At 44.9% G+C, this 25,043-nt stretch overlaps 1 protein-coding gene across 1 annotated transcript in view; it reads right to left on the reverse strand.

Annotated features, from left to right (window-relative positions):
* PDZD2 (PDZ domain containing 2) overlaps positions 1–25,043 on the reverse strand; it is a 342,657-nt gene that overhangs the window by 215,172 nt on the left and 102,442 nt on the right. Inside the window, exon 2 of the mRNA XM_034657049.1 lies at positions 1,414–2,254. Coding sequence (XP_034512940.1) covers positions 1,414–1,889 — 476 coding nt within the window. The 5' untranslated portion in view covers positions 1,890–2,254. The remainder of the gene's footprint in view (positions 1–1,413; positions 2,255–25,043) is intronic.

A 25,043-nucleotide genomic window follows, 5' to 3' on the forward strand; every position in this document is an offset into this window, starting at 1 on the left:
TTCTGGCTGGTTTCTGCCAATGGAAATCTCTGGTAGGAGACTGAAGGGAAGGAGAAGGTTAAACTTAAGATACTTCTGCTCTGGCTTCTTCCCCTCAGGGTTTCCTTGGGTTAGATGTCTTCCTTGCTGAAAGGTCACCATGATTCTCAAGGTGACCCTCTCTCCATGATTCCCTTCTCTTGGGACACAGGAGCCCTCCTCACAGGAGGTCCTGAAGGCTTGACAAAAGTTATGCATCTCAGAATATCTTCAAACTTCTCTTTTCTTGTCTCTTCCATATATACCCATTACTAAAACCCTGGTGTGCAGTAAAGGGTTAACACAGCAAATTTGGGGTATTCAACCCATGTACATTCCAAAGAAGGAACTGGTTCTTGACTAACTCCTGGGAGGTAACCTCTACGTCCTTGGAATATTCTGCCTGATACCAAATAGTTTATGCTAATAATGTGATTTATGGCAGGGGCATTGGGCCATGTGGCATTAGTTTGAAACCTGGAAGGACTGGATCTGAGTAACTAAGGTCAGCTACACAGGCACTCCATGTCTGGGTGACTGACCTCCAAGAAAAACCCTGATGCCAAGGCTCATGAGTTTTCCTGGTTGACAGTACTCCACAGATGTTGTCACATGTCACTGCTGGGAGAATTGAGCCCTTCTGTACAACTCTACTGGGAGGGACAACTGGGAACTCGTACCTATTCTCTCTCCTGGATCCCACTCTGTAACTTTTACCTTTGTGTATCTTTTCACTGTAATAAACTGTAACCCTGAGTTTTTCTGAGTCCACTGAGTCCTTCTAGTAAATCACTGAGGCTGAGGCTGGTCTTGGGAACTCTGATTCCCCTGAGAAACAACAGTCCAATCATAACTTACTACCATGATGGGTGGCCACACAGATGAAAAACAGACCTACGCTCATCACCAAGCGGATCTTCCAGGATGGGGAAACTGGGGCCAAGGGCAGGGGTGGCTGGTGGTCCAGAGATAGTTCTAAGTATCTCAAGGGGCTTCTGGACTGTGAGTCTGTGAGTAAGGTGACATGGGACGGGCAGATCGAAATACATCCAACCCAACCTTTGGTGCTTTAACTTGAGTGGAAGAGGGTCTAACTAATGTGACATTTCTCATACTCTTGTGTCATGTACCATTTCTTTTATTTCTGACCCAAGTTTTAAGAAAAAAGAAAATACTCTGAGTCTGAGTCCTCTAAGAGATAATGAAGCAAAGAAGAAAAATACAAATACCAGAATACCTGAACTTCGTGTGTTTTCCCTCTCCGTGATAAATGCCATTGGCTTCTTGCCAGAGGAGGTCTCATACCCTCTGCAGCTACAGACTGGAGCAGCAGACATAAGTGAGCTGCAGGGTCCCCCGTCCAGCCCCTGTGCCAGCTGGTGCACCCCCACTCACCTGGCCCCACTGACATCAACTCCAACCATCAGCTGCCCATTCAGGGAGAGGATCTCATCTCGCAGTCGGACCTTCCCACTCTTCCCTGCCGGGCTGTTCTTCCTTAGCTCTGTCACCCAGATGCAGCCAACGTCCAGCACAGGGCCCTGGTGGGTCTTCCTCTTCTTGCCCCCTCTGCGCTTTTCTCCATAGTCCCCAAAAACAGGGATGTTCCCAAAGCTGAGGCCCACAGTCTCTGTGTCCCCCAGCTCCTTGGTGAGGTACACAGTACAGATTTCCATCCCTGGGGGGCTGTGGTCAGGTGGGACTGCACTCTCATCCACAGCAAAGTTCAGCTGGATGTATTCCTGCAGCTTCTGGATGGCCGCCTGGCAGAGCCGCTGCTCTGGGCCATCCCCGCCCTCTCGCAGGCTGTTCTGCAGCCACTGGTAGAGGAGGGGCAGGTGCAGCACGGCATTATCCTGGGTGATGGGCATGGTGCTTACTCCCAGACACCAACATCATGAGAAGACCTGCTTCTGGGGGCTGGACCCTGGAAGGCCCCATGTCCCTTGGGAACCCTGGCTGTCATCAGCTTTGCCTGTGTTCATGTTCAGGCTGGCAGATGAGCCTAAGGGATGCCTACTTGAGACTGTGCTGTTTGCTTTGGCAAGAGGAGGACGGGACACAATTAGAACAACAGTGGAACAATTGCTGTGCCTGGAGTGCTCACCAAGAGAAGGAAGGAAGTGTCTGACAAGTTCTTGTTTGGTTCATTTCACAGCAGGGCCCATGTAAATGACCCGGAAATGGGGTATTCCTCCAGCAGCCACAGCATGACCTCACCTAGTCCCATTTATGCCTGGAAGAGGAAAAAACAAAAAATTTCAGTCACAACAGTGAGCCCTCTGATACAGAATGGCCTCCTGTAATACAGAAGGACTATGTTTGCTTTTTGGAGCCGGGAAATTCATGCCTCTCCTCGTTCCCCAGCTAAGATCGCTCCATCCTGTATACACAGACATACTGACAGACACACAGATACACAGAGGCACACACATATACACAAGGTTCTCCCAGACAGAAACCTCTGGAACAATGACTTTCTCCAGGAAGTTTACCTGATCATCAGGGAAAGAAAGTGACTTTTTCTAGAACAACTCCCATCAAACTCATATCCAACCAGGAGGCTATGTGAGAGACTCCTTGGAAGACTGTTAGAGGGGTTACAGACATATGTAAGAGCTTACATCCTTAGGAAGTTAAAATCTATGTCCATTTGCCTTGATCAGCTCAACTGCACACACAGGAAGCCTCTCCATTCCAGGACTGACAATGATGCCAAGAAGAGGAAGAGCCAATCAACAGCACAGAGAGATTCGGGCTCTGGCTTAGGACAATACCCGTCCTAAACTCAGCCATCATTCCATCTTCTTCACGTAGCTTCAGAGGGAATCATGTCCCTATGCACCCTGTAGCTTCTCTTCTTTTCCTTTGGTGAACTGTTGGGAGTGACCTACTCTTAGTCCAACCTCAAAGCTATCTCCTCCAGAGAAATGTTTCACCATGCTTCTGGGTAAGGAGACTTGGCCTCTCCTTGGCTTGCCCTTGACCACACTGCTTAGAGCAGCGAGGCATCCCCCCTGCACTGCCAGCGGCAGCAGGCAGGGCTCCCCTGTGAGAGCTGGCAGCAATCCGGCCCCCACTGAATTCTGCACAGTGCCTGGCACACAATACGACCCCATGATGAAAGGCTAATTGAATTTCGTTGCCAATGCACCAAAGAAAACTTTCACCTCCATCTTTCGTAAACACAGAAAAATGACCCTTTTCATCCTCTTCTCTGAATTTCACTTTCACCCAGAGAAAGTCAACATAAACTATGCCATCTAAGATGGAAAACATTCTCTAGCCTTCTCAGGAAGTGATTTAACAAGGAATAATAATAAGTGGGAGAGGTGTCAGAAGCCATGTCAATAATACATGACCTTATTACTCAGTAGCCATAAAGAAATTTCCAATATAGCAAGTTCTGAGCTTCCAAAGAACTTGAGTGCCAGCTATTAATTGGTTCCAAATAAATCAAAAGCTTAGCAAAAATCATCTACATAATCACATGCCTATTAAAAAAGAAATGCAAGATCAAAGAAAAGATAATCCATAAATGTACAAAAACTGAACATTCTCTTTGGCCAAAATAAGTAACACCTCTCACTGCAAAGTGACTCCACACAGACATATTAAGATCTTATGAATAAATCAAAACATTTTCCATCAGGCCTAGCAATCATTATGAGTCTCCATTTTCTCATCTGTGAAATGAGAAAGTTAACCTAAGTGATCTCCAAGGTCTGTCAAACTGAACAGGGAGGTCCTCAAATACAGTGACGGTGCTCATTCATTTTTGTACTCCCTACCCCAGCACAGTGCCATCAACTTGTAGACTCTCAATCATTTAAAACAATTTTTTAAATATCCTTTAAATTACAATTTTAGTGGTCAATGATTCAGGATATTAGTCACAGTTCAGATGACCCCATACATATGAAAACTGGGTAAATATCTCAGGTAAGTTGCTCTTTAAATAAATCTGACTGAAGAAAACCCCAGAGAATTTTTCTTCTTGCTGTCAACTTGTATTCATTCAATACATATTTACTGAACATCAATTAAGAACCAGGCTTTGAACTTGGCACTGAAAATATACCATCGATAAGGCAAATTCCTCACCCTGAAGGAATTCATAGTCTAGTGGGGAGATAGATGCCTAAATAAGTGGAAACCCGTGTGTAATAAGTCTAGGATAACCCTCTTAACAGAACTGACAAAGGGACATTCCTGGAAGCCATGTGTATGTAATAAAAGCCCCAGCCCTGGTGATGGGTCCAGAGCTGGGGGTCTTGTACAAGCTAGAACAGAAGCCTCTAGTTCTTCCCTGAGAACTAAGCACTGGGACCTAAAGAGAGAGAGGGTATGGTCTTGAAGAGAACTATAACTTTTGTACTAGGGGCTCTGGATGGCAACGTTCTACCGGCTATCAACTAAGTAGCAACGCAGCAAAGAAAGCCATCCTGCCAAGAAGTAAAATAAAATTAATTAGAAGGCTTAGGTGCAAGACTGGGGAGAGAACACTCTGGTTTCCCCACAGCATTCCTGGTCTTAGTTTCAGACACCTGGATGGGGCTGCATTGTTACCCTCCTCTTCTACCCAAATGACTATATCAATCCTTTTTTTTATATATATATATAATAATTTTTTATTTTATGTTAGTCACCATACAGTACATCCCTAGTTTTTGATGTAAAGTTCCATGATTCATTACTTGCGTATAACACCCAGTGCAATATATCAATCCTTAACATTAAATTACATTTAAAAAATTTAACTAAAAAAAAAGAAGAAAGGTAAAGCAAAACTAAACTTAAAAAAAAAACCCTTTAAATGAAAATAAATTTTACTTTCAGTTGTTTCCTGCACTTTGCAACTCTATAAAGTTTTTAATATGCTGGGGTGAGCAAAGCAGGTTGGCTCAACTTGGAGCAGGGTCAGGAGATATGAACCTGGCTGCTGGGAGCCCACCCTCTGACTATGAATGCTGTGGAGGCAGGGAGGGAATTTTCAGAAAAGGAAAAATTATTTCAAGACATTTAGTCTTATTTTGGTGTTCATGGACTATGTACTTTTTGAACTCCATACTTATCATTGGGAATTTTCCAGTAATCCTTCCAGCCCCCTGTTCTATCAACTCCTTTTCCTGTTTCTATAAACAACGGGAGTAGAAGCATTCCAATCTACTACAATGATCTGAGATGACTCAGGGCATAAGAAAAGATACACAATTTGGCAATACTCTAAAATGAGTGGTTCTTTCACAACATCCAACGAAACATTGCTGTGAACAAAACATTGAGCCAGAGAAGATCTACAGAAGAACAGAAACCTGCCAATAGTTACAAATACCAACATCCCTCTGTGGCTGATCTGTGCAGAGGTCTAAATGTTTCTCATCTTGAAGATCAATTTCAATAGGGAGCAAAATTTGTGGACATGAAGGTCCACTGAATGTTCCAGTTCACTTTTGTCTGTCATATATAATTCTCCAATTAGAGTCCCATCTCAAAGCAAATAGCCATGATAATTTAAATTAATTTTGACTTGCCTGAAGCTGACAGCCTTAGCCATTCAAAATTCAAAATGAATGCTTCTTAACAGATTTTAATACTGTATTTAGACTCTACCAACTTTCTCAGATCCTCTTTCAGCTACACATGCATGCAGAGCAGGGCAATACCACCCACAACAGGGTGAAAAGTAGTTCTGGACTGAGGAGACAAAAATCTTAGATCTTGTAATGGTTAGTGTCTGCCTGCAAAGCTCAATCCTATATGACAAAATCTTACCCCTTAGTATCTAATATTTTGTGTTAGAACTTAAGTTTTTTTTTCTCCAGAGTGAGGAGAGCAGGACAATAACACAAAAGATGGAGAAACACCGAACAAAGTGAAACCAATCACCTGGCCAAAGTCACAGCCCCACAGTCACCTGAAATCCAGAGGCTAAATCCTGAAACTGGCAAGGGGGTGCACAAAAGGGACCTCGGGTTTATCCAGACCACATTCGAAGACAGATTCACGCTGGGCGGTCTTGTACTAACTCTCTCTTGCAATTGTCCTGAATTCTTGATTCTTGATTGTCGTCCTATTCTGAACTCTGCTAAGTTCCAAGTTCCTAGTCTTCCTTTCTTCTGGACTGGATTCCTCTTTTGACTTTCAGAAAATCTCACATTTTAAAAGTAAACTAATGTTGATTAAATATTTACTATTCATTCAACAGATGTTCATCGAGTGCCTGTCATATGCAAGGTCCTAAACAAAACAGACAATGTTCCCACGAAGCCTCCTGAAGCCTGTATTGTGATGGCGGCAAATCAGTAAGTATAAAATACTACGATATCAGATGGGGATTGATACTATGAAAAGAATTATGGTAGTGTCAGAACGTAGGGAATGATGGACGATGGACGTATGAGGGGATTAAGAAAGGCTGTCTGGGAAGGACCTAAATAAAGTGAGGGGCTGAGGTGAGATAATCCCTGTAGGAGGGCTGTTCTCTACTGAGGAGACAGCACGTGCAAAGACCCTGAGGTGAGAGCCTGCTTGGCTGGCTAAGGACAGGTGTGGGGATAGGTGTGGCTACAAAAGAGCAAGTGGGGGGGAAATGCCCCCACTGAGCTAGATGCTTCCCCATTGTCTCATTCTTTATAAAACAAGGGCATTTGACCCTATTTTTACCAACACTGACTAATGGCTAATATTTTCTGAGCATATACACACTCAGACACTGTTCTAAATGAGCACTTTCCAAGGATTACTTTATTTAATTGCCTCAAGGATACTGTAAGTAGATATTATTAGTTTCTCCTTTTTAGAAACTCAGATAAATGACAAAATCAGAGAGGCTAATTAAGGACTAGAGAGGCTAATTTGAAGTCTAATCAGGGCTAGAACCCAGATCCACTGGATTTGGCCATGTAGGCTAGCACTCTGCCACCAAAGGGCCTCACGTAATAAATAAATAGGTACCACATGTCAGAAGCCAGTGGCGTTCTACCTAATATCCATTCTCTCTTTCTTCCTTTATTTTGTTGAGTGTGATATGTTCAACTAAAACTTGGCCTTTCTTGGAGGCATGGATACTATACAACACAGTTCTGGCCAATGAGACGAAAGGAGAAATTGTTGCATGGGGCTTATATCACCATTACGTATGAGAAGAACAGAAATGAAAAGAAAAAATAAATCCCCATGTTGTTTAGTCATTGTTATTTTGGATTTTTCCAAATCCAACTAACTAGCTGAACTAACCCCCAAATAACACAATGTGATACCCAGAAGTGTGGGAACTAAAAGCTATAGAATCTAAAACATGGAATTGGATGAGAAAAGAAGGGAGGGAAGCAGATGCCAAGAACTTGGATATTTGCAGACTGAAAAGGTGACCTTAGACATTTAATGTAAAATATTTGGTGAAAATGCCACCTGCTATACCTTGGAAAGTCACTGATGTGTTGATTGAGGTTGTGGTATTGGAGAAGACGGTGGGAAACTTTTAGAATATGGGTAGATAATTTGTCATTCTCAGCAAAGTCTAGAGCTCCTCAACTCAGCTGGCAAGTGAGATGGGAAGAAATATCACTTTGCTAAGGAAGGTATCCTTTAATTAATTAATTAGTTAGTTAGTTAGTTAGTTAGTTAAGGGACAGAGAGAGAGTGGGGAGGCCAGAGGCAGAAAATCTCAAGCAGACTCCGCACTAAGCATGGAGCCTGATGCAGGACTTAATCTCATGACCCTGAGATCATGACCTGAGCCAAAATCAAGACTTGGATGCTTAACTGAGCCACCCAGGTGCCCCTAAGGAAGGTACTCTGGACAGTCAGCCTGCCATCTAAATTGCCAAAGAGGCCTGTATTCTGGACTCTGCACAGCTGAGAAAACCTATTTTATCAGAAGGGGGTGGGTGGTACCCTATCCAGACAGAGGTTGTGTAAGCCAGTTGCCAAAGGTGTGATTACCCACTGGAAGCCATTGTTTCAACTGTACCAGCAGCACACATTAAGTAGCAGATGTTAAGATAAAATTTAGGGAGATGGGCAGAACTCATAATCTAGAAATAAAGAAAACAAATCATTAGGAATTGATTAGGAACCTATGAAGCTGTGGGGGAATTGTATTTCCAAAACCACAAACCTGGTTTGTAACAGCCTGGGATGGTTCAATCCACACAGCAATCTCATAACCCTTGCTCTCCCTCCCTCCTCTGGGCAATTTACATCCATAGGAAACAGGCAATGTGTAGAGCCCCCAGAAAGGGTGTCCTTCCAAACCTACCACAGATGTGGCCATGGAAGACAATGAAAGAGGAATAACCTCCCAGAGAGAGAGGCGAGGGCATTGGAAGGCAATGAACAGGAGTTCCTGCCATAAGAGGGAGGGGTTGGATTCTTGCTATTCTGCTCACGAGGATTTGGCCAATGTTATGGAGAGTGACTGCTGTGTTTTCCATCCCTCCTTTTATAAATGGAAGTTTTTATTATAGTTATTCTATATCTTTTCTAGTGTTGCAGGTTAGATGTGTCAGGGCTTGGTCACAAGGAGTTATAACCAGAACTGATGGAAGGGACCACACATCACCCAGAGATCCAGGGCTCTAATCTTGATAGACTAACTGGATGAGGTTGGGTGCTACCTCCCTTGGGAATGGGGAATCTATCCCATGCATGGAGAGAAGGGTATGCCTGAGTAATCAAAAGAGGGAACTTTGGCTAGCTGCCTACATAATATTTCTTCTCTCCTCTTCCTAACAAAAGTCCATCTGTATTTAAGGAGCAAATATCCAGTTAAAAAACTGTGTTTCTTAGTGCCCCTTTAAGAGAGGGGTGGCCATAACATACAGTCTTGGCCTACGAAGTTGTTTGGTAGGGTTACCAGAAAGGTTCTTTATGGGCACTCTTTATCTTTTTTCTTCCTTAAAATGCACATGTGATGGCTGGAGCTTTGGCACCCATCTTGTGACCAACCATAAAGCAAAGGTCTGACATCCTCGAGAATCTGCACCAACCGTAGACATTCTCCCTCCAGACTTATTAGATGAGAGAAAAACAGGCCCCTACCTTGTTTAAGCCGTGTTAATTAGACATTCTGTTATAGGCGAACAAAATCCCTAATGAATATATTGCTTTAATTCACTCTTTATCCTCACAAGAGCCAGAATATACCCCTGAGTGTTTCAATTTTAGCCCTGCTACTTTGTCAATTAGCAGCTACTGTTAAGTTTCTACCTTGATTTGGCTCACCAAAACAAAACAACCACCACCACCACAACAATGTATGTTTTTGCCCCTGAAAGAGCTAAAAGCACACATGAATTCATTCAATGGTTTACTAGCACCATTGTGCTGTCCCAGGTGTTGCGGACAAACCCACAACTGATTGAGAAACATTGCAAATACAAATGATTGCGATTCCTTTAGTTGGCTTATGTTTTCTAAGGGCAAGCTACTGGCTAATTTTTAACTACCTGCATGGCTGGCTCTAGATTAGTGGCTGTGCATATGAAACAGAAGTTGATCTAGCTTTTATTTCATGCAACAGGACTTAATTGTGCTAGGCATTATGCTACACTGGAGAAGAAATGACGAACAGCCCTGTGGAGGCTATGGTCCACTGGACAAAGAGATCGTTAAATAAAGCGTGTGAACGGCCATGAAATGGTACATTTGTGGGCATATGATGGATTCTGGAAAGTGAGGCTTTGCAAGGTCTATGCTGGGGCTTTAGGGGATGAAAGAGGTGTTCCCATATAAATTATAGAAGATGAGGACCTAGAGGGGACCTCAGGGATTACCACAACCAGTCTTCAATTTTAAAGAAGAGAGAAATATACATCAAGTCAAGATGAAGATCCTTTGGTTTCTGGGTCTGATAACCCTTGAAAAGTAGGAAGAAAGGAAAAATAAATGAAAGGAAAAAGAATGATCTGGCAGCTATTTTGAGAAGCTAATACTTGAAGACATTGCATGTCCTGAAACATGGATTATTTGTCCAAATAACAAAAAATAGGAATGAATAGAGATTACAGAAATTCATGAAACATCACACATGTTTTCTATCATGATGAGTGCATGAAAACATCTGAGGACCAGAAAATCAAAATGAATACTGTAAATTATTTCTGTTACTTCTAAAATATATTTGCCATGGCTTCAAATACTGAAAACAAGTTTGTACATCTGAGGTTTAGGACTCTACTCAGAATGTAAAAATGTGGCCAGTTCTGGATTAATAATATTTCTGGAGTTTAGGTATCTTAATTCTTTTTTTTTTAAAAAGATTTTATTTATTTATTTGAGAGAGAGAGAGAGCATAAATGGGAGGGGCAGAGGGAGAGGGAGAGAGAGTCTTAAGTAGACTGTGCAGAGCACGGAGCCTGATGCGGGGCTCCATCTCATGACCCTGAGATCAGGACCTGAGCCAAAAACCAAGAGTCAGACACTTAATCAACCCAGGTACCCTGGTATCTCAATTCTAAAATAATACAATGGCTGGGGAAAAGAGGGCATTTATGGAGTCACATATTTGTGAAACCGCAATCCAATATTTTGAAACAGTTGCTATCATATGGATAATTGACGGAGACAGTCACAACTTCTGTGTTAGCAGCACCATAATCATGAGTCACTGTGCTTGCCCATTTTAATGTGACCATCTTACTGTGACCATCATGTCCACTTTGTGTGGACTGGGCAGCCATGAGCCACCAATCTGTCATCCACAAACTTACTGACCACACCATCAATATACAGCATGCATCATAAGTTCTTTTTCAATTATACTTGAGGTTTTTAAAATTTTTTTTGAGTCTAGTTGACACACAATGTTACATAAGTTTCAGGTATACGATGTAGTGATTCAACTTCTCTATACATTCTACTAGGCTCGTCGCCAAGTGTAGCTACCATCTGTCACCCCACAACCCTATTACAAATCATTGACTAGATTCCCTATGCTATACCTTTTATCCCCATGACTCATTCATTCCAAACTGGAAGCCTGTATCTCCCACTCCCATTTTGCCCCACTTGAGTTATTTTTTGAAAATGCAGACTTATTTTACAGTATTTTACAGTTGTTTCTTTCAGAACAATTGTACTGTTTAGCTGCTTCTGGTGTTTAGACTTTTGGGTAAATAATCTACTCACTATATTTAAATTCTTAGCATGTAACTGCACAGGATCTGACTTCATCATTAATGAGCAATGACTCAAATATTTATAATAGCCAGTAATATACTCTGCCATTAGTTATCTGTAGGTCCCCAGGCAGGTCATGTAGCATCACTGAGCCTCAGTTTCTTTTTCTGCCAAATGAAGTGGTTCTACTAAGTTTCTTTCCGGTTCTAGCATTTTCCTGGACTTTGTGCAGCTGAGTTAGCAAGACAAAGAGGGAGTCACTAGCCTCATTTAGAAGCATATACACAACACAGGGAAGTTTTAAACTGCAGAAGAGATGGGCCAAATTGCTTTATCAGATTTTGAATATCTGCCAAGACAAAGGGAGGAAGGGGGGGCCCTGGGGTAGTTTTACATTCATGTGCTTATAACCACAGTTCAGCTCTTCCAGAAGACAAGAAGAAATATATCCTATTGAATAAAAGCTCTTTGGAACAGCAGAAAAAAAACCACAAGGTTTCAAGAAGGGGGAAGCAACTTGCCTGGGAGGGGTGGGGTACAATAGGAAATTCGTTGTTTCCATTGAGGCCCCACAGATTCTCCAATTTGGCAAGGGCCTAAACTGTGTAGTGACCAGCCTCCACTCCCTCCCTTCCAGCCTGCCTCCAGGAGTCAGGGCTGGAGCGTCTGGTGCAGGGACAGTATCCTCAGAGGAAACCAAAAGATCATGGAGCACAGCCTGTGTGCCTCTCCAAGCACCCCTTTTCCCAGGACTTGCTGTGGGAAAGGACTCAGATGATGCTCATGAGAAGCAAGTCAAAGTCATGGGAGTGAAAGGAAAAAGAATCCTCACTTGTCATCTTCCAGGCAGGAGATAAGGACTAAGAGAAGGAAAGATTGAAGGAGTGTGATAGACCAATGCCCGCACTCTCGAAGGACCCCATGTGCCACCTTGGTTGTTAAAAGGGGTAGGAGAGAAATGAAGTAGAGAGAAAAGAAGACAAGAGATGGCTGAAATTTAAAGGAACTAGCCTGGAAATCAGCAAATGGAGGTTGTACTTGGGGACTGCTGTGATGACCTTGAGAGATCAGGAGAGAGGAGGAGGATGGATGCGCAGTCTCCTAAGATCCTGCGTTGCTGTGTCAGCGTCAGCGTCAGTGTGCAGGAGCATGTGCAAAGGTAAAAGATGTGGCTGGGGAAGGCCACCGGTAGGCCAGGGAGATGGCCACAAGGTCACCCTGATCTTGGTCACCTTCCCTCATTCATGTCTTCCAGCTCCCAGACTCAGAAACATGAGTTCTGTCTGCACATGGAAAGAATATCTGCCTCTCAAGTGTAAAGAGATGGTTACCAGCAAGAGAGCTCATTCATTAATTTTCAATTGGAAATACAATTATGAAGTGGGCAGGATGCTGGCGTCAACCTGCTCAGTGCCTGCTTTCCCTGCAGACAGAATGCAGAGGAAGGCAAGCTTCAGAACAAGGAGAACCAGGTGAGCACAGGAGGGTCCCCCAGCTGAGGTACTCTCCCCTTGCTCTCCCACTCCGACCTGGGCTTTGCAAAGGCAGACCGCTTAGCTAAGACTCCCCTGCACTAGATAACACTCGAAAAGGTATCTCTAACTTCTAGCTCCTGGAGGATTTTTTCTGCTCTCTGCATTAACTCCCCCCCTTCTATTCATACCCCTTTCTCCACACTGCATACCATAACATCAGTAAGTGCTGATTTCTATTCTCTGAATTACGGGCATAATCACATTTTGGCCTATCCTCTTCAAGATTACCATGATTCTATGGATTCTATGTTTTTGCAGAAAATTTTTTAGGTATTCCTGAGGCTGGGTATTCAACCATGTATGATCTATGTACTAGTTTCATTCTCCACATATAAACTTGTCTTCTTTGTTTCTAAGTTCAGGGTTGTGGGGATGTGATCTTGCTATTGCCTGGGAGTACCAGTGACACCTTCCAGATTTAACAAAACCACAGGGGACCAAAGAGTGGTCACGAAGCAGGCACTCTGCAGCATGGCTCTGACGCACGGCTCTGCAGCATGCTCAGAATGGTGTGCATGAGCTTGAGGGAGGCGAGGACAGGAGGGACAGAACTAAAGTCACAAAGGAAAAGCCAGGGGAGTCGATGTTCTCCTTATCACTCTTGACCTGGAGCCCTGCTGAGGAGCCTTATGCTGCTGGAATTCCAGGGAGCTCTAGCATTTCCCAGAGCCCCACGGCCCTGTGGCAGCATCCCTACTACACAGATGGGGGAACAGATTGAGAGGGTACCTGCGATTCAGTTGAGAGTCAGAGCACTAGGCGTCCATGACGTCACTCGGCAAAAAACTCACTTCGGCTTGGAAGCAGGTTCTTGTCCGTTAAGGCAAAGCCTCTTGCCAGGAAAATAGGAAATTGGAATTTTTTTTTAAAAAAAGACCCTTTATAGTTCTCTGTATTGGAGAAAATGCAGGCACTGGGGCATGTCTAAATGGGGGTGGGGGGGAAGTAGACAGTTGGATCCATTATGGGTTTAAAGTTTTAGGACAGAAATCTAGTCTTTACACAGCTAGGCCTGCAGAGTAGATGCTGTGGGCAATAGATGCTCCCAGACACCCCGCTGATCTGGGAAATTACCAAGATTAGCAAAATGGCCATTACCTGCCACCCACCAAGTTCCGTTGAAGCATTTCCAACAGGCTTTAAGCACCCTGGTCAGATGACTCCAGGTTTGGGATCATTCCCCTTTGAAGGAGCATGTGCCAAGTTGGACTCTAAACAAATCCTGTGAAAAGAACTAAAGACCTGTTCTCAACTTGAGATCGCAAGTCTCTTTGCCTGATGAGGTGATTAAAAACTTGGCCTACTTCCCCAGGCAGATGCTCTTGCCCCTGCCTGGAGGGCCCCAGTCGTAGCTCTGCTCTCTCCTGCCCTGTCTTGTCATTACCCTCCCTTCCCACTGTTCTCCAAGACTTGCCATTACGCCTCCCACCCAAGTCTTTCCCACAGGTCTCATGACCAGAAGAGAAACAGAAAGAAATATGTCTGTGCTTCTGGGGTTCCTGGGTTGTACAAGATAAACACTGGATTCCTCAGGGAGGAGTCATTCATTCATTCACTCCTTCACTCAACAAATATTTATTGAATGCAATAAATAAAGTGACATCCTCACCCTCAGGAATTGAAAAGCTGAAGCAGTCTTCCCAAGCTGGGCTGAGCCTCAGGACCACTGGTGCCCATGGGGGCGTTCAGATCTCTGCATTTATAACAAGTGTTTCGGTACCTCTGATGTAACAGAGCTTTTCTGATGAAACTATTGGGTAGAACGAGAGGTGTTGGCTACTCCGTGACTCAGAATGGACACCACGGGAACAAAATCAGCTCTAACCTCCTAATGTTTCAGGAGGCTCCTCATTTCCCACCCATGTAGGGCTGTTTGAATTAGCAAATAAGAATGTATAGTGCCTGGTTAAATATGAATTTCAGATAAACAATGAGTAATGTTTTAGTCTATCTCGAATTTTGTAGGATGTTTTAGTATTATGTATATCCCATGCAATACTTGGGACTCATGTTGAAATTGTATTCATTGTTTATCTGATATTCAAATTTAACTAGGTGTCATGTATTTTATGTGGTAACCTTACATCTACCCCTCCCAAAATGAAGCTCTTAGAGCCTTTGACCTGCATGTCTTATGTGCCATTTGTGAAATAATCCTACCCAGCACCTGTGTTCCTGCCTCAACCAGCCTTTCACTTCCTCCTGGATGCAAATATAATCCATGGGCCACAGCCACCCACACCACGCAGACAGAGAGTGAATGAGTCAGCCCTGGGATCACAGCTCACCACCGCACTCACAGGAGCTCCTCTTCCTGCTTACCTGTCATCTCAGCCTCTGGTCTCATGCGCCCAAATCTGTTACTCCCAGCCCAATTCCCTACCTTGAATGCCCCTGCTTGCCTGGACACTGTGAATACTGGTCCTCTCTTACCAGCTGACCTCTTGTCCCACACAGTACAACCAAGAATGTCATAAGGATGTCATAAGGATGAAAGGAGACAAAGAATAGAAAACCGTTTGATGTAAACACCAGAAGTACTCTACCAATGATTGTCAAAGTATGATCCTAGAACCATAACCTCCTGGGGTTTACAATCACAGCTGCTCTGTTTTATCAGTTGTATTTGCTTATTTTTCTGGGTCACATTTTATTTGAGCAGCATAGCTCAAAACTGTTTGAAAATCACTAGAGTATATATACAACAAATTCTATGGCTTATTTTGAGTTGTAGAGGAAACTGTTGACTGTCTGCCTAGCATCGAGTCCCTCTTTTTTACCCCCTAGCAGAATTCTGATTTTTGTTCAGAGTTTCATCCGTCTTTTTCTGGAGGTAGGTGTCTCAGCTCTAAAGATGGGCTGATCAATGGTAACATCCTTCTGTTGCCAGCAGTGGTTTCAAGAATGGACAGGTGACCCAACACTGCTTGAAGAGTCATAAGGTAAAGCCTTTTAGGGGTCTTCTGGAAAACCTTGCCTCACTCCTAAGAGAAAGTGCCAGGAAGCAATGGTCCCTCTTTTTCCTCTAGATGTCTTCAGGGCTGAGTCCGAGGTCTAGAATTTCTGATGCTATCTTGATACCAGCCTAAGATGAAGCTTACTGCTGAGGATGGCACATTGGAAGGAAAATGAAATTGACACCTTGACGACATTGTGGATCCTTTCTGTGGATGCCTGTTCCAGCTGGATTTCTGTTACTTGCATCCAGAAAACAACCTGTTACAGATGTGGTTCTGTGCTTGGGGCTTCTACAAAAAGGGAATGTCAAAGACAGACCTGCAAATGCAAACTTCTGAGATTTGCAGCAGTAAAGGTGCATCTACCTGCCTCTATTTCTACCCCAGAGGGCAGAAATGTGTGTATTCTTACTTCTCAGCGTAGGAACAGAATTGAACTAGCTTTCCCTTTCCTATGAGTTTGAGTAAAAATAGGTCTAGTTTAATGTTTGTTGATGAAATGTTGAAAATAAATGTACTCCTCCCTCTGACAAAACCTCCAAGTTAAAGCAGCCTCAGAACCCCAAGGAGCAGCACATGGTGTTTGAACGGCCTTATGCATTTTTGGGGAGCACAGGCAGAGGTGGAGGCAGAGACCCCTTGAAGGTGCAGAACCCCCAGCCCTGGACAGAGCCTGGACCAGCTCCACCCCTCTCCAGCTTCCTGTGCTTGCATCTTCTGCCACCTTCCCCCTCCAGGGAGCACTGAGCTAACCCCCTGGCTTTGAAGGTGGAGTTCCCACTCTGGAAACTTTCTACCCATGCTGCCTTCTCCTGTTTCAAACATCTCCATAAACCTATAAATCAACTTTTCAGAAGAGGATTGGAGGCCAGACTCTGGGCTGTTGACTCTGAAAAAGTGAGTTTGCTTTTCAGGGACTCTAAACAGTACAGCAGAGCCACTAGAAGCTAACAATATCTTCAATCCACCAGCAAAGACATAACGTAAGTAGTAGATGGCTCCAAACCAGGGGCTTTTATTGCAGTATGGCAAGACTGAAACACAGTGAAGGGCGAAAAGAAAATATAATATAGATTAATCATGGACACTAATAAAAACAAACACGTGAAACCGGCAAGAGGATGAAAACAGACATACCAAATCAAGGCCAGCGCATTCCATAAATATTTACTGAGTGCCTACCACCCTGTGCCAGGCATTACCACGAGCTGCTAAAAATACAAACTGAATAAGTTCTCTTTTTGCCCTCAAGAGATTCCCAATTTTCCTAAGGACAGACACTTAAATAAGGTAAGTCTCAAGGAATGAAAGAATTTACAAAGTGGGACTTGCATAAGGTGGGAGTCATCTACACAAGCCAATTCATACGGAATTCTCAGAGCAAACATGTAGGTAGTGTGTTCATGCCATCGGCAAAAGGGGTGGCATAGAGGCCGGGCCGGTGTGCTGGGTGGTGGGTGCGGGAGGGAGATGAATGTGAAGGTTGGGGCAGATAACGTTTGCCCTTCCCTTCTGGTCCCCTCCTTCCCAATCCACGGACTTTCCTCATGGAGGTAACAGGTTTTGGTTGGTGGTGGTTTTATTTGTTTAACTGTTTAAGCGAGGGAATGTTATAACCAGATATGTGATTTCATTTTAGAAAGGTATCAACATGGGAAAATGTTCACCATAACAGGCAAGGAAGTAGGTCACAAAGTAGTTTTGACTGCATGTTTATTGTGTAAAAGAATGAAAACAATCTTTCTGAAGGATAGTCATTAAAATGATAATTGTTTTGATCTCATGGAAGCAAATCTGAGTGGTCTTCCACCTTTAAATTTCTGGATTTCTAGATGCTTATGAACATACTTTGCTGATTTAAAAAATAGTGTGTGTGTGTGTGTGTGTGTGTGTGTGTGTGTGTGTGTAAGGATCTAGATGGGATTCCTACAGATTGAGTGAGACTGGGCAGCAAGGAGACCTGTTGGGAGACTGTCCTCACAGCTCAGGCGTGATATCATGACCACCCAGATCGGAGCAGTGGGAATGGGGCAGCTTCTTGGGCCATTTCAGAGGCTCAGCTGACTAGCCTACACCCCATGCAAGTGGGTTGGTGGGGAAGGGGCTGGAGAAGAGGAGGAATCAAAGGTGACCCCAGGGTTTGGTGAGACCTGGGGGCTTACCCAACAGAGGGGCCACTTATTCACGCTGGCTCCTGTCATTTGCCTCACACTCCAGGCATCTGAATTTGGCCTTCTTGTCAGAGACCCAAACTAGACTTCTTGCCTTCCTCTGGTCACACTGGCTACACAGGTGAGGGAAAAGCCAAGTCTTTCCTTCTCACTGCGACAATGGACTGTCCCTCCCCGACATTCAGCTACAGCACCCTGCTATCCACACCTATGAAGTCTTAGTCGGAAACTCCCCGACTAAACCCCCTGGGCCTGAGAGAGCCAGGTGTGTTATCAGAAGCTCACAGAGCTCAGTCTCTTTGAAGGCGATTCAAACTCCAGTGTGGGAGACCTTTGGCAACAACTGCTTTTTCCACCTAGAGACTCTTACCACAGACGTGAGAGTCTACCAGCCTAGGAAGGCCAATGCATTACCCGGGAGCCAAGCGAGAGATCATACACACACACACACACACACACACACACACACACTGCTGCTTTGTGAGTGCAGCCCTCCGCTCCCTCTTCCCCTCGCAATTCCCCAAAGCTCCCATTCAACAAGGAAAATAGGGATCTGATTAGGAGGTCTTATGCTGGCCAAACACTTGCAGCCTCATTCTCATCTGACAGACAGGAGGGGGGTGATTTCCGTCAGAAAAGCCAGGGGAAATGAATAACAACTGCACAACTGAGCTGGCCGGACCAAGGAGAAGGAGCTGCAAAGGAGAAAATTGTCTCTATTAAGTCAAATCCATCCGGGGATAATGGACTATAGAATCAGTTCCAGGCCACCGCACTCTCTTTTGCTTGATCACATTAATCTGTCATTTTTTTCCCCCAACTACATTTCTATTCTGACACCTAACTGAGTGTGGGTCCACTCGCCACTGCATAGGGATCTAGGGACCATGAGGAGCAGGCGAACTTCGACTAGGGGGCAGCACTTAGCATTAGTGCGCTAGGCCATGACTCAGCTCTATGTTTCAAAAGGAAAACAATTTTGATTCAAAAGGTAATTTGATAAAGACAACTTTCAAAAGTTTAGGCATAAAGACTTTTGCACAATATTGTGATCAAGAAAGGCTAATTAGAAGACGACTTGGTCGGTGGTGTGCTGGAGTTGGCGCTCGTTCGTTCCCAAAAGCTGACTGATAGATCTTCCAGACTCTCGCGGGCTGGCTGACATCAGGTGGGTCATGTGAAACCCGCCACTGTGGGAGTATTTACACCATGGGAATTGGCAAATGCTAAAAATCAGGTCAGCCTCTCCCCTAGCTATTTGTTACACACTGACAGCACACCACTGAGTGTGATCCTCTCTTCACGTAAAGGTCTACTTATATGCACCCTGATGTGTGTGTGTGTGTGTGTAAATCAGGAGGTAAAGTAGTTAAAACATTAACTGTTTTAATTCTAGCTAGTGAGACTAACGAATAATTTTTTATATCTTCTTACACTTTATATATTTTTTTCTACAGTGAACGTGTATTCTTTGTATAATAACCAACATTCTGGCAAAGGGAACAGTTCCTTTCCCTTCTGAGCTCTCTGACTCACCCTTTTCCTCTCCTTCCTCTTATCTCCTCTCTTCCTGGCCTCCCAGGTTTTTATTCTCTTCCTAGGGTGGTGCTGAAATCTCGAACCACTCACCTACCAGAGGCAGGCAGAATGCCAAGTAATGAGAACAGGTGAGCTGACTCCGGGCTCCAGGTGCACAGAGCCCAAACTCTGCCCAGACCAGGCTCAGCTGCGGGCGTGAGCTGGCTTTTGAACCTTTGTCCTGGGAGCAAAGCTGTTATTGGTAAATTAACAAAGGAGCGATGGCAAGCCAAGGACAACAGGAATCTCAGCCCTGGTGACCCCAGGCTCTGTGGATGGGACAACACCATTTCTGCAGGGATTCTTCTCAGCTTTCACCAGCTACATACTGGCCACTCCTATTATCTGTAAGGCAGGTGACCATTCAACACTTTCACATCTAGCACCTCACTGTATCCTTGCCAGAGTTGAGTGTTCTCCCGATTTCACAGACATAAACCCAGGCAGGGAAAGCCCATGTGATTTACCCAAAGTCACACAGCCAAGAGCAGAGCTGGGACAACAATCTGGGATTGATACTGAAACTCAGGTTTTTTCCCCTCAACTATATTGAATATTTCACAAGACCCTGAATTTTGGACTAATAGTTTGAATGAAATGAGCTCCCATTTTCTCATGATTAAGGAAGTCCAAGATAACCTTTCAAGTGAAGGAAAAGGGGATACTAACCCCAGTTTGACTTGGTTTTGGAACCAGTTTATGGTCTCTGCAGGAAGGTAAAAGTCCACCATGTTCTTTCTGACTCCCTGTGTAAGAAGAGACTTTGGAGTGTGAATGTGGGCATTATTGCTGGTGTCACTTTTCAAACTTTCTCCTCCTAATCCCACAGACTGTGAATCTCAAAGACCCATCTGTTGCCTCCAAATTCCCGTCTCACAGGAAGATGAAGGCTGGGATGGGAAGGGCTGTCTCACACTCCACGAGGTCTCCTCCAGCAGCCAGGGACAACGTGTGTCCCTCGCACAGTCCGACTCTGGTCTACGCAGAGCCTCTTGGCTCTGGTTACTCAGCTGGCCTGCAGAAACTTCAGGTTGGCCAGCAATTGACACAGAGGCCTGACCCTGTGCAGATGGAACCCTTCTAAAAACAGGAGGGACAGCTCTCCAGGCAAAAGTGCCCAGGAAACCATGAGCAGCTTTAGAAAAAAGGCATCACTGATTCCAAAGTTCTGTTAACCAACTTTCTGAGCTAAACAGGATTTTAAAATCTTATCCAATCCAGTCTCTTTCAATGCTGTTCCTGGCAGGTCAAGGAACCACCTTGATACACAATAAGGAGCCGAGTATTTGGGGCTCAGATACCCAATCATGTTCCTCCCCTCAGTGCCAACTGGAGCACACCCAACTTGACCTGATTTACACACTGGGCTTTCTTACCAAACTCTTGTTTTAAGAAAGGGTTTCAGTGCCTAAAAATAGTAAGTTTGAAAGTTACTCACCTAATCGAACCATGTGAAAAGGTTGAAACTGAGGCCCAGGGAGGCAAAGTTCAGGCAGAAGTGAGTGGAGGAGCCAGGACTTTCTATCATACTCATATCCGCTCTTGCTTCAACCATCCTTTGACTTGGCAGGCCATTGACCTTGGCCTCATGAAACACTCTTATCTTTTTGGTCCACCATAGCCCTACTCTTGCCAGTGAGGAAATGATCTAATAGTTTTCAATTTTGGATCTGGCTGCACTACCTGCACTCACCTCCTTGTTGACTTAGATTTCCGGTCCATGGACCCTGGCCAGTCCAACAGCAGACCTGCCAGACCCTGTCTTACCTCTCTATTCTCTGCCTCTCCATACAATGCAAATCTACATCAACTTTGGTGGTCCTGGGAAGGGCCAGAATGCCCCCATCAACCTGGGATGTAATAGACTCTAATAAACTCAGTGCCCCGTGCACAGTCTGCTCTGACTCAGTTACTAAAGATGCCGATGACACACTCAGGCATGACAAGATAGCTACACACAAGGTAAGCACCAAAATGCACTGCGGCATCTACACATAGACTGAGATCCCCTTCCCCCCGAGTTCCAGATAGTTACATCACTCTTAAGATAGTCACACGCAATCTCTATATCACTTTCTATTTCCTCTTTTGTCAAATACAGAGTGGCAGGACTTCATCTATTGTCACAGAGCTTCCCAATTTACGAACAGCAAACACATTAGATTCAAAGTTCACCCCGAAGCAGTTCCATTAAGTCGTGCCTGTTTGCACAGCGCAAGAAGTCTTCCCTTTACAAACCGGATCACCGCGGTGCTTCCTTCAACAGCAAGCTTTCCTAATGATTCAACCACACGCTCTTCTCAACAAAACACAAAAACCAAAACACATGCAAATTTTCAAGACTGCAACTACTGCAAAACAGAAGGTGCACTTAAAAAATAAAAACTGTAGGTAAAAGAACAGAAAAGACAGAAGACAGGACCCAGAGCTGAAGCCATTCACAGCATACTTGACTTCTTTTGAGAATCTATGAAACCTGGAGCAGCGGCAGAGAGACTGCCCTGTTTTAGTTCTTAGCACATAAAGCATCCCTCCGAATGCAAGTGTGTAGAGCTCTCCAAGCCGCTAGGCTCAGTTTTTACCAGGCTTTTCTGGGATGACCGCTGCTATTAGCACCTCTTTCTAGGAATCTGACCTGATCCGGAAAAAAAACTCCCACAGCCCTAAAGACCAAGGAAGTTAGTGTCTCCCCTGGGCCTGCGGAATGTTCTAGTCCTGTTTACAATTCCTAAGCCCCGCTGACAGGCGGCAGCAGCCAGTGAACTGGGAAGTGGGCATGCCCTAGGGTTACCTGAGACTGCAGCTACTCAGGATGGATTTCCCCCAGCCCAGAGAAACCCTCAAATACTCTCTTCTCATCCAAATGCCTTCGGCTCAGCTGCAAAGGAACCCCACCTGAAGCACCCCCCCACTGACCCCCTGTGGCTCACTGAGTGGGGGTGGGGGATCTGCAAACCCGTGGGAGACCCAAGAATGGGGGGATGGTGTCCGACCCAGAGCCTCTGACACAGTCGGCTCAGCTTAAGAAGCTGTGATAAAACTAAATTATCTGACAATTTCTTCTTCATCTTCTTTCCTTTTTCTTCCACAAACACAACAGGCTCCAAATGTGACCTACTTTTTCTTTGTGATTATGCAGAACTCACAAAGCTTTTCCTTGAGCCTGACTAATATTTTCAGTGACATGCTTTTCATCTTTCGGAAAAGAACAGTCCAAGTCAGCCTGCCAGAACACATAAGTCTTGGTGAAATGACCAATGAGGACACATGAATTACAAAGACTTCACAGGGGTGGAGGGCTTCATAAGAGACTTTCACTGAACACAAGAAAAGGAACAACAAAATCCAGATCTGGCCCCTTGATAGCCATTCGCATGTAGTCTGAAAATTTTCATCAACAAAAATCAAGCTGTTACTGATGGGCTAAGTGACTCCAAAGTTCCTCACCACCACCCTTGTCCTGTGACAGTGGACTCTGGCCTGGAACACTGCCACACTCCAAAACCCACTCAGGCACATCCAAACTCTGCATTTTGCATTAAAAATTAATTGACTTCTTCCAACTCTTCCGTGAATCAGAATGCAACAGGGTTTTAAAATATCAGGGGGAACAATTTAAAAATAAAATCCAAACACCCAGCTTGGGTCGAAACCTGGCTCTATGACTCAAAATTAAGTTGATATTGATTTTCCCCTCGTATCATCACCTTGGAGGCCATACAATTTTAATGTCTGACCCACCATCCTTTTTTGATATCGAAACTCCAAATTACAATTCGTAGTTGGAGACATTTGCTTGATGACTTTAGAAATATCGCTGCTGGCCCAAACTCAGACCCTGGGATTCGGATCCAAAGCTTCCCTTTTATCTTCAGTGAAGTGAAACAGAGCCTACTAAATGTTGACTGAATAAATTGTTCAAAATAGAAACAGACCTGCAGTCCTGGGATCCAACTGTGTTTGCTTCTATCCAGGTTAGTTCAGCTTCACGCCGCATTCAGACTGTCTGGTCAGCACTAACTCAAACACCAGCCGCACAAGCCTGAGGGGTCTGGAAAATCATTGTGTCAGAGGGGGCCCCATCAGTCACATCTGCCCTCAGCATTCTGAGCATCGCCTCTGGTGCAGATGTAATTCCATCTCCACTACTGTCCAATAGCTCCAATCCATTCATTCATTCATTCATTCATTCACTCGAAGTATTTACTGTGCACCTCTGGGGTGGCACTGTGCTCAGGCAATACAAAGGTGAACAAAACGGGCATTGTCCCCACCTTTAGAGATTTCATGAGAGTGCCAACCAGGCTCAGGATTACAAGTGTCAGGACGGGGAAAGAAGAGAATGCTGCCGGTTCTCAGCCTCTGCCTCTCCCCTCTCACTACGTGCCAGCCCACGTGATCCCCGCAGCCCTCCACCTTGTCTCTGCTTGGCACCACCAGCAACTTCCAGCGCAATTGCTACACTTGGCAGGCGAGACTGGAGAGCATCTCAGTAGCACACCCTTAGACTCAGCACCAATTTATCCTCATCCCTGCTTCTGTCCTGATCACGCCCTCAATTCTAACGGCCAAAGCCTCCCCCATCTCTTGCTGGTTCTCACCTCAGCCTCTGGAGTACCACCTCGTCTTTTCCATTGGTGGCTGCGTGTTCCAAGTGGCCCACCAGCCTACCTCTCGCTGAGGTCCACCAGCCTTTGGAGACTCTGGTGCCAATGGTGTGCCTGAACCACAGTGGGCTGCTACTGAACCCCTGTGATGTGAAACCTGCCTACCTCACCTGGTAGACCAAGACCTAACTCCAGGTCCTGGGGCCATGAAGTTGATACTACCTGACCTCTTGACATTGGCTGGGCAAAGCCTCTAGATGTGGTGACAACTCGGGAAGGAAGCACTGATCCTACAGGTGAAAAGGTAGGCTCGTAGGAAAGAAGCTGTTCCAAAGGAGTAGCTCCGGTTGTTCCCAATTTATTACTTGGCCTTCATATATCTTATCAAAACACATCTGGCAAGGAATCTCTCTATTCAAAATTGGACAAAGTGAAAATGGCTAACCGACAGTTGGCAGAAGGTACCTAGATGACTGCCCTCAAGACGTATGGATTCAGAACAAGCCAGGCAATAAGCCAGGAGGCATGTCCTGGGATTCAGCTGAGATTGTGCCTAGAAAGGTAAGGGGTCAGGGGCACGGAGCCAGCAATCGGGCACTGCCATGCTGCCAGGCCCTCCACCGACTGGCCAGTGGTGCAGCCATGCACGGCTTCTTCATCTCTGGGCCTCTGTTTCCTCATCATTAAAACTGCAGATGATGTCTTTAAATAGTCCTCTTCCTTCAAGTTGGCAGACAGATCTCTCATGAAACCTGGTCACAATGGGTCCACTTCTTAGAAACACCACCAGGCAGAAGAGGAAGGCACAGGCGGTATTGGGTCATATTGCACGAAAGATCACTGGAGACAGTGAAGGCCTCTGACCTGAGGAACAGGTAGAGTGGCCAGCATCCTACCAGATAACATGGCCAAGAGCCACCCTTCCGAGAAGGGTTTCCATCAGCAGATACATGTGACAACAGATGTCTACGACATACTTATCTCAAAGTCATCATTCTTCCTGAAGTCTCCAAGAAGTCCTGTTCCATCATAACCTGCTTCAGGCTTAAAACA

The sequence above is a fragment of the Ailuropoda melanoleuca genome, chromosome 3 (genome assembly GCF_002007445.2).
Source record: "Ailuropoda melanoleuca isolate Jingjing chromosome 3, ASM200744v2, whole genome shotgun sequence".
Taxonomy (NCBI): domain Eukaryota; kingdom Metazoa; phylum Chordata; class Mammalia; order Carnivora; family Ursidae; genus Ailuropoda; species Ailuropoda melanoleuca.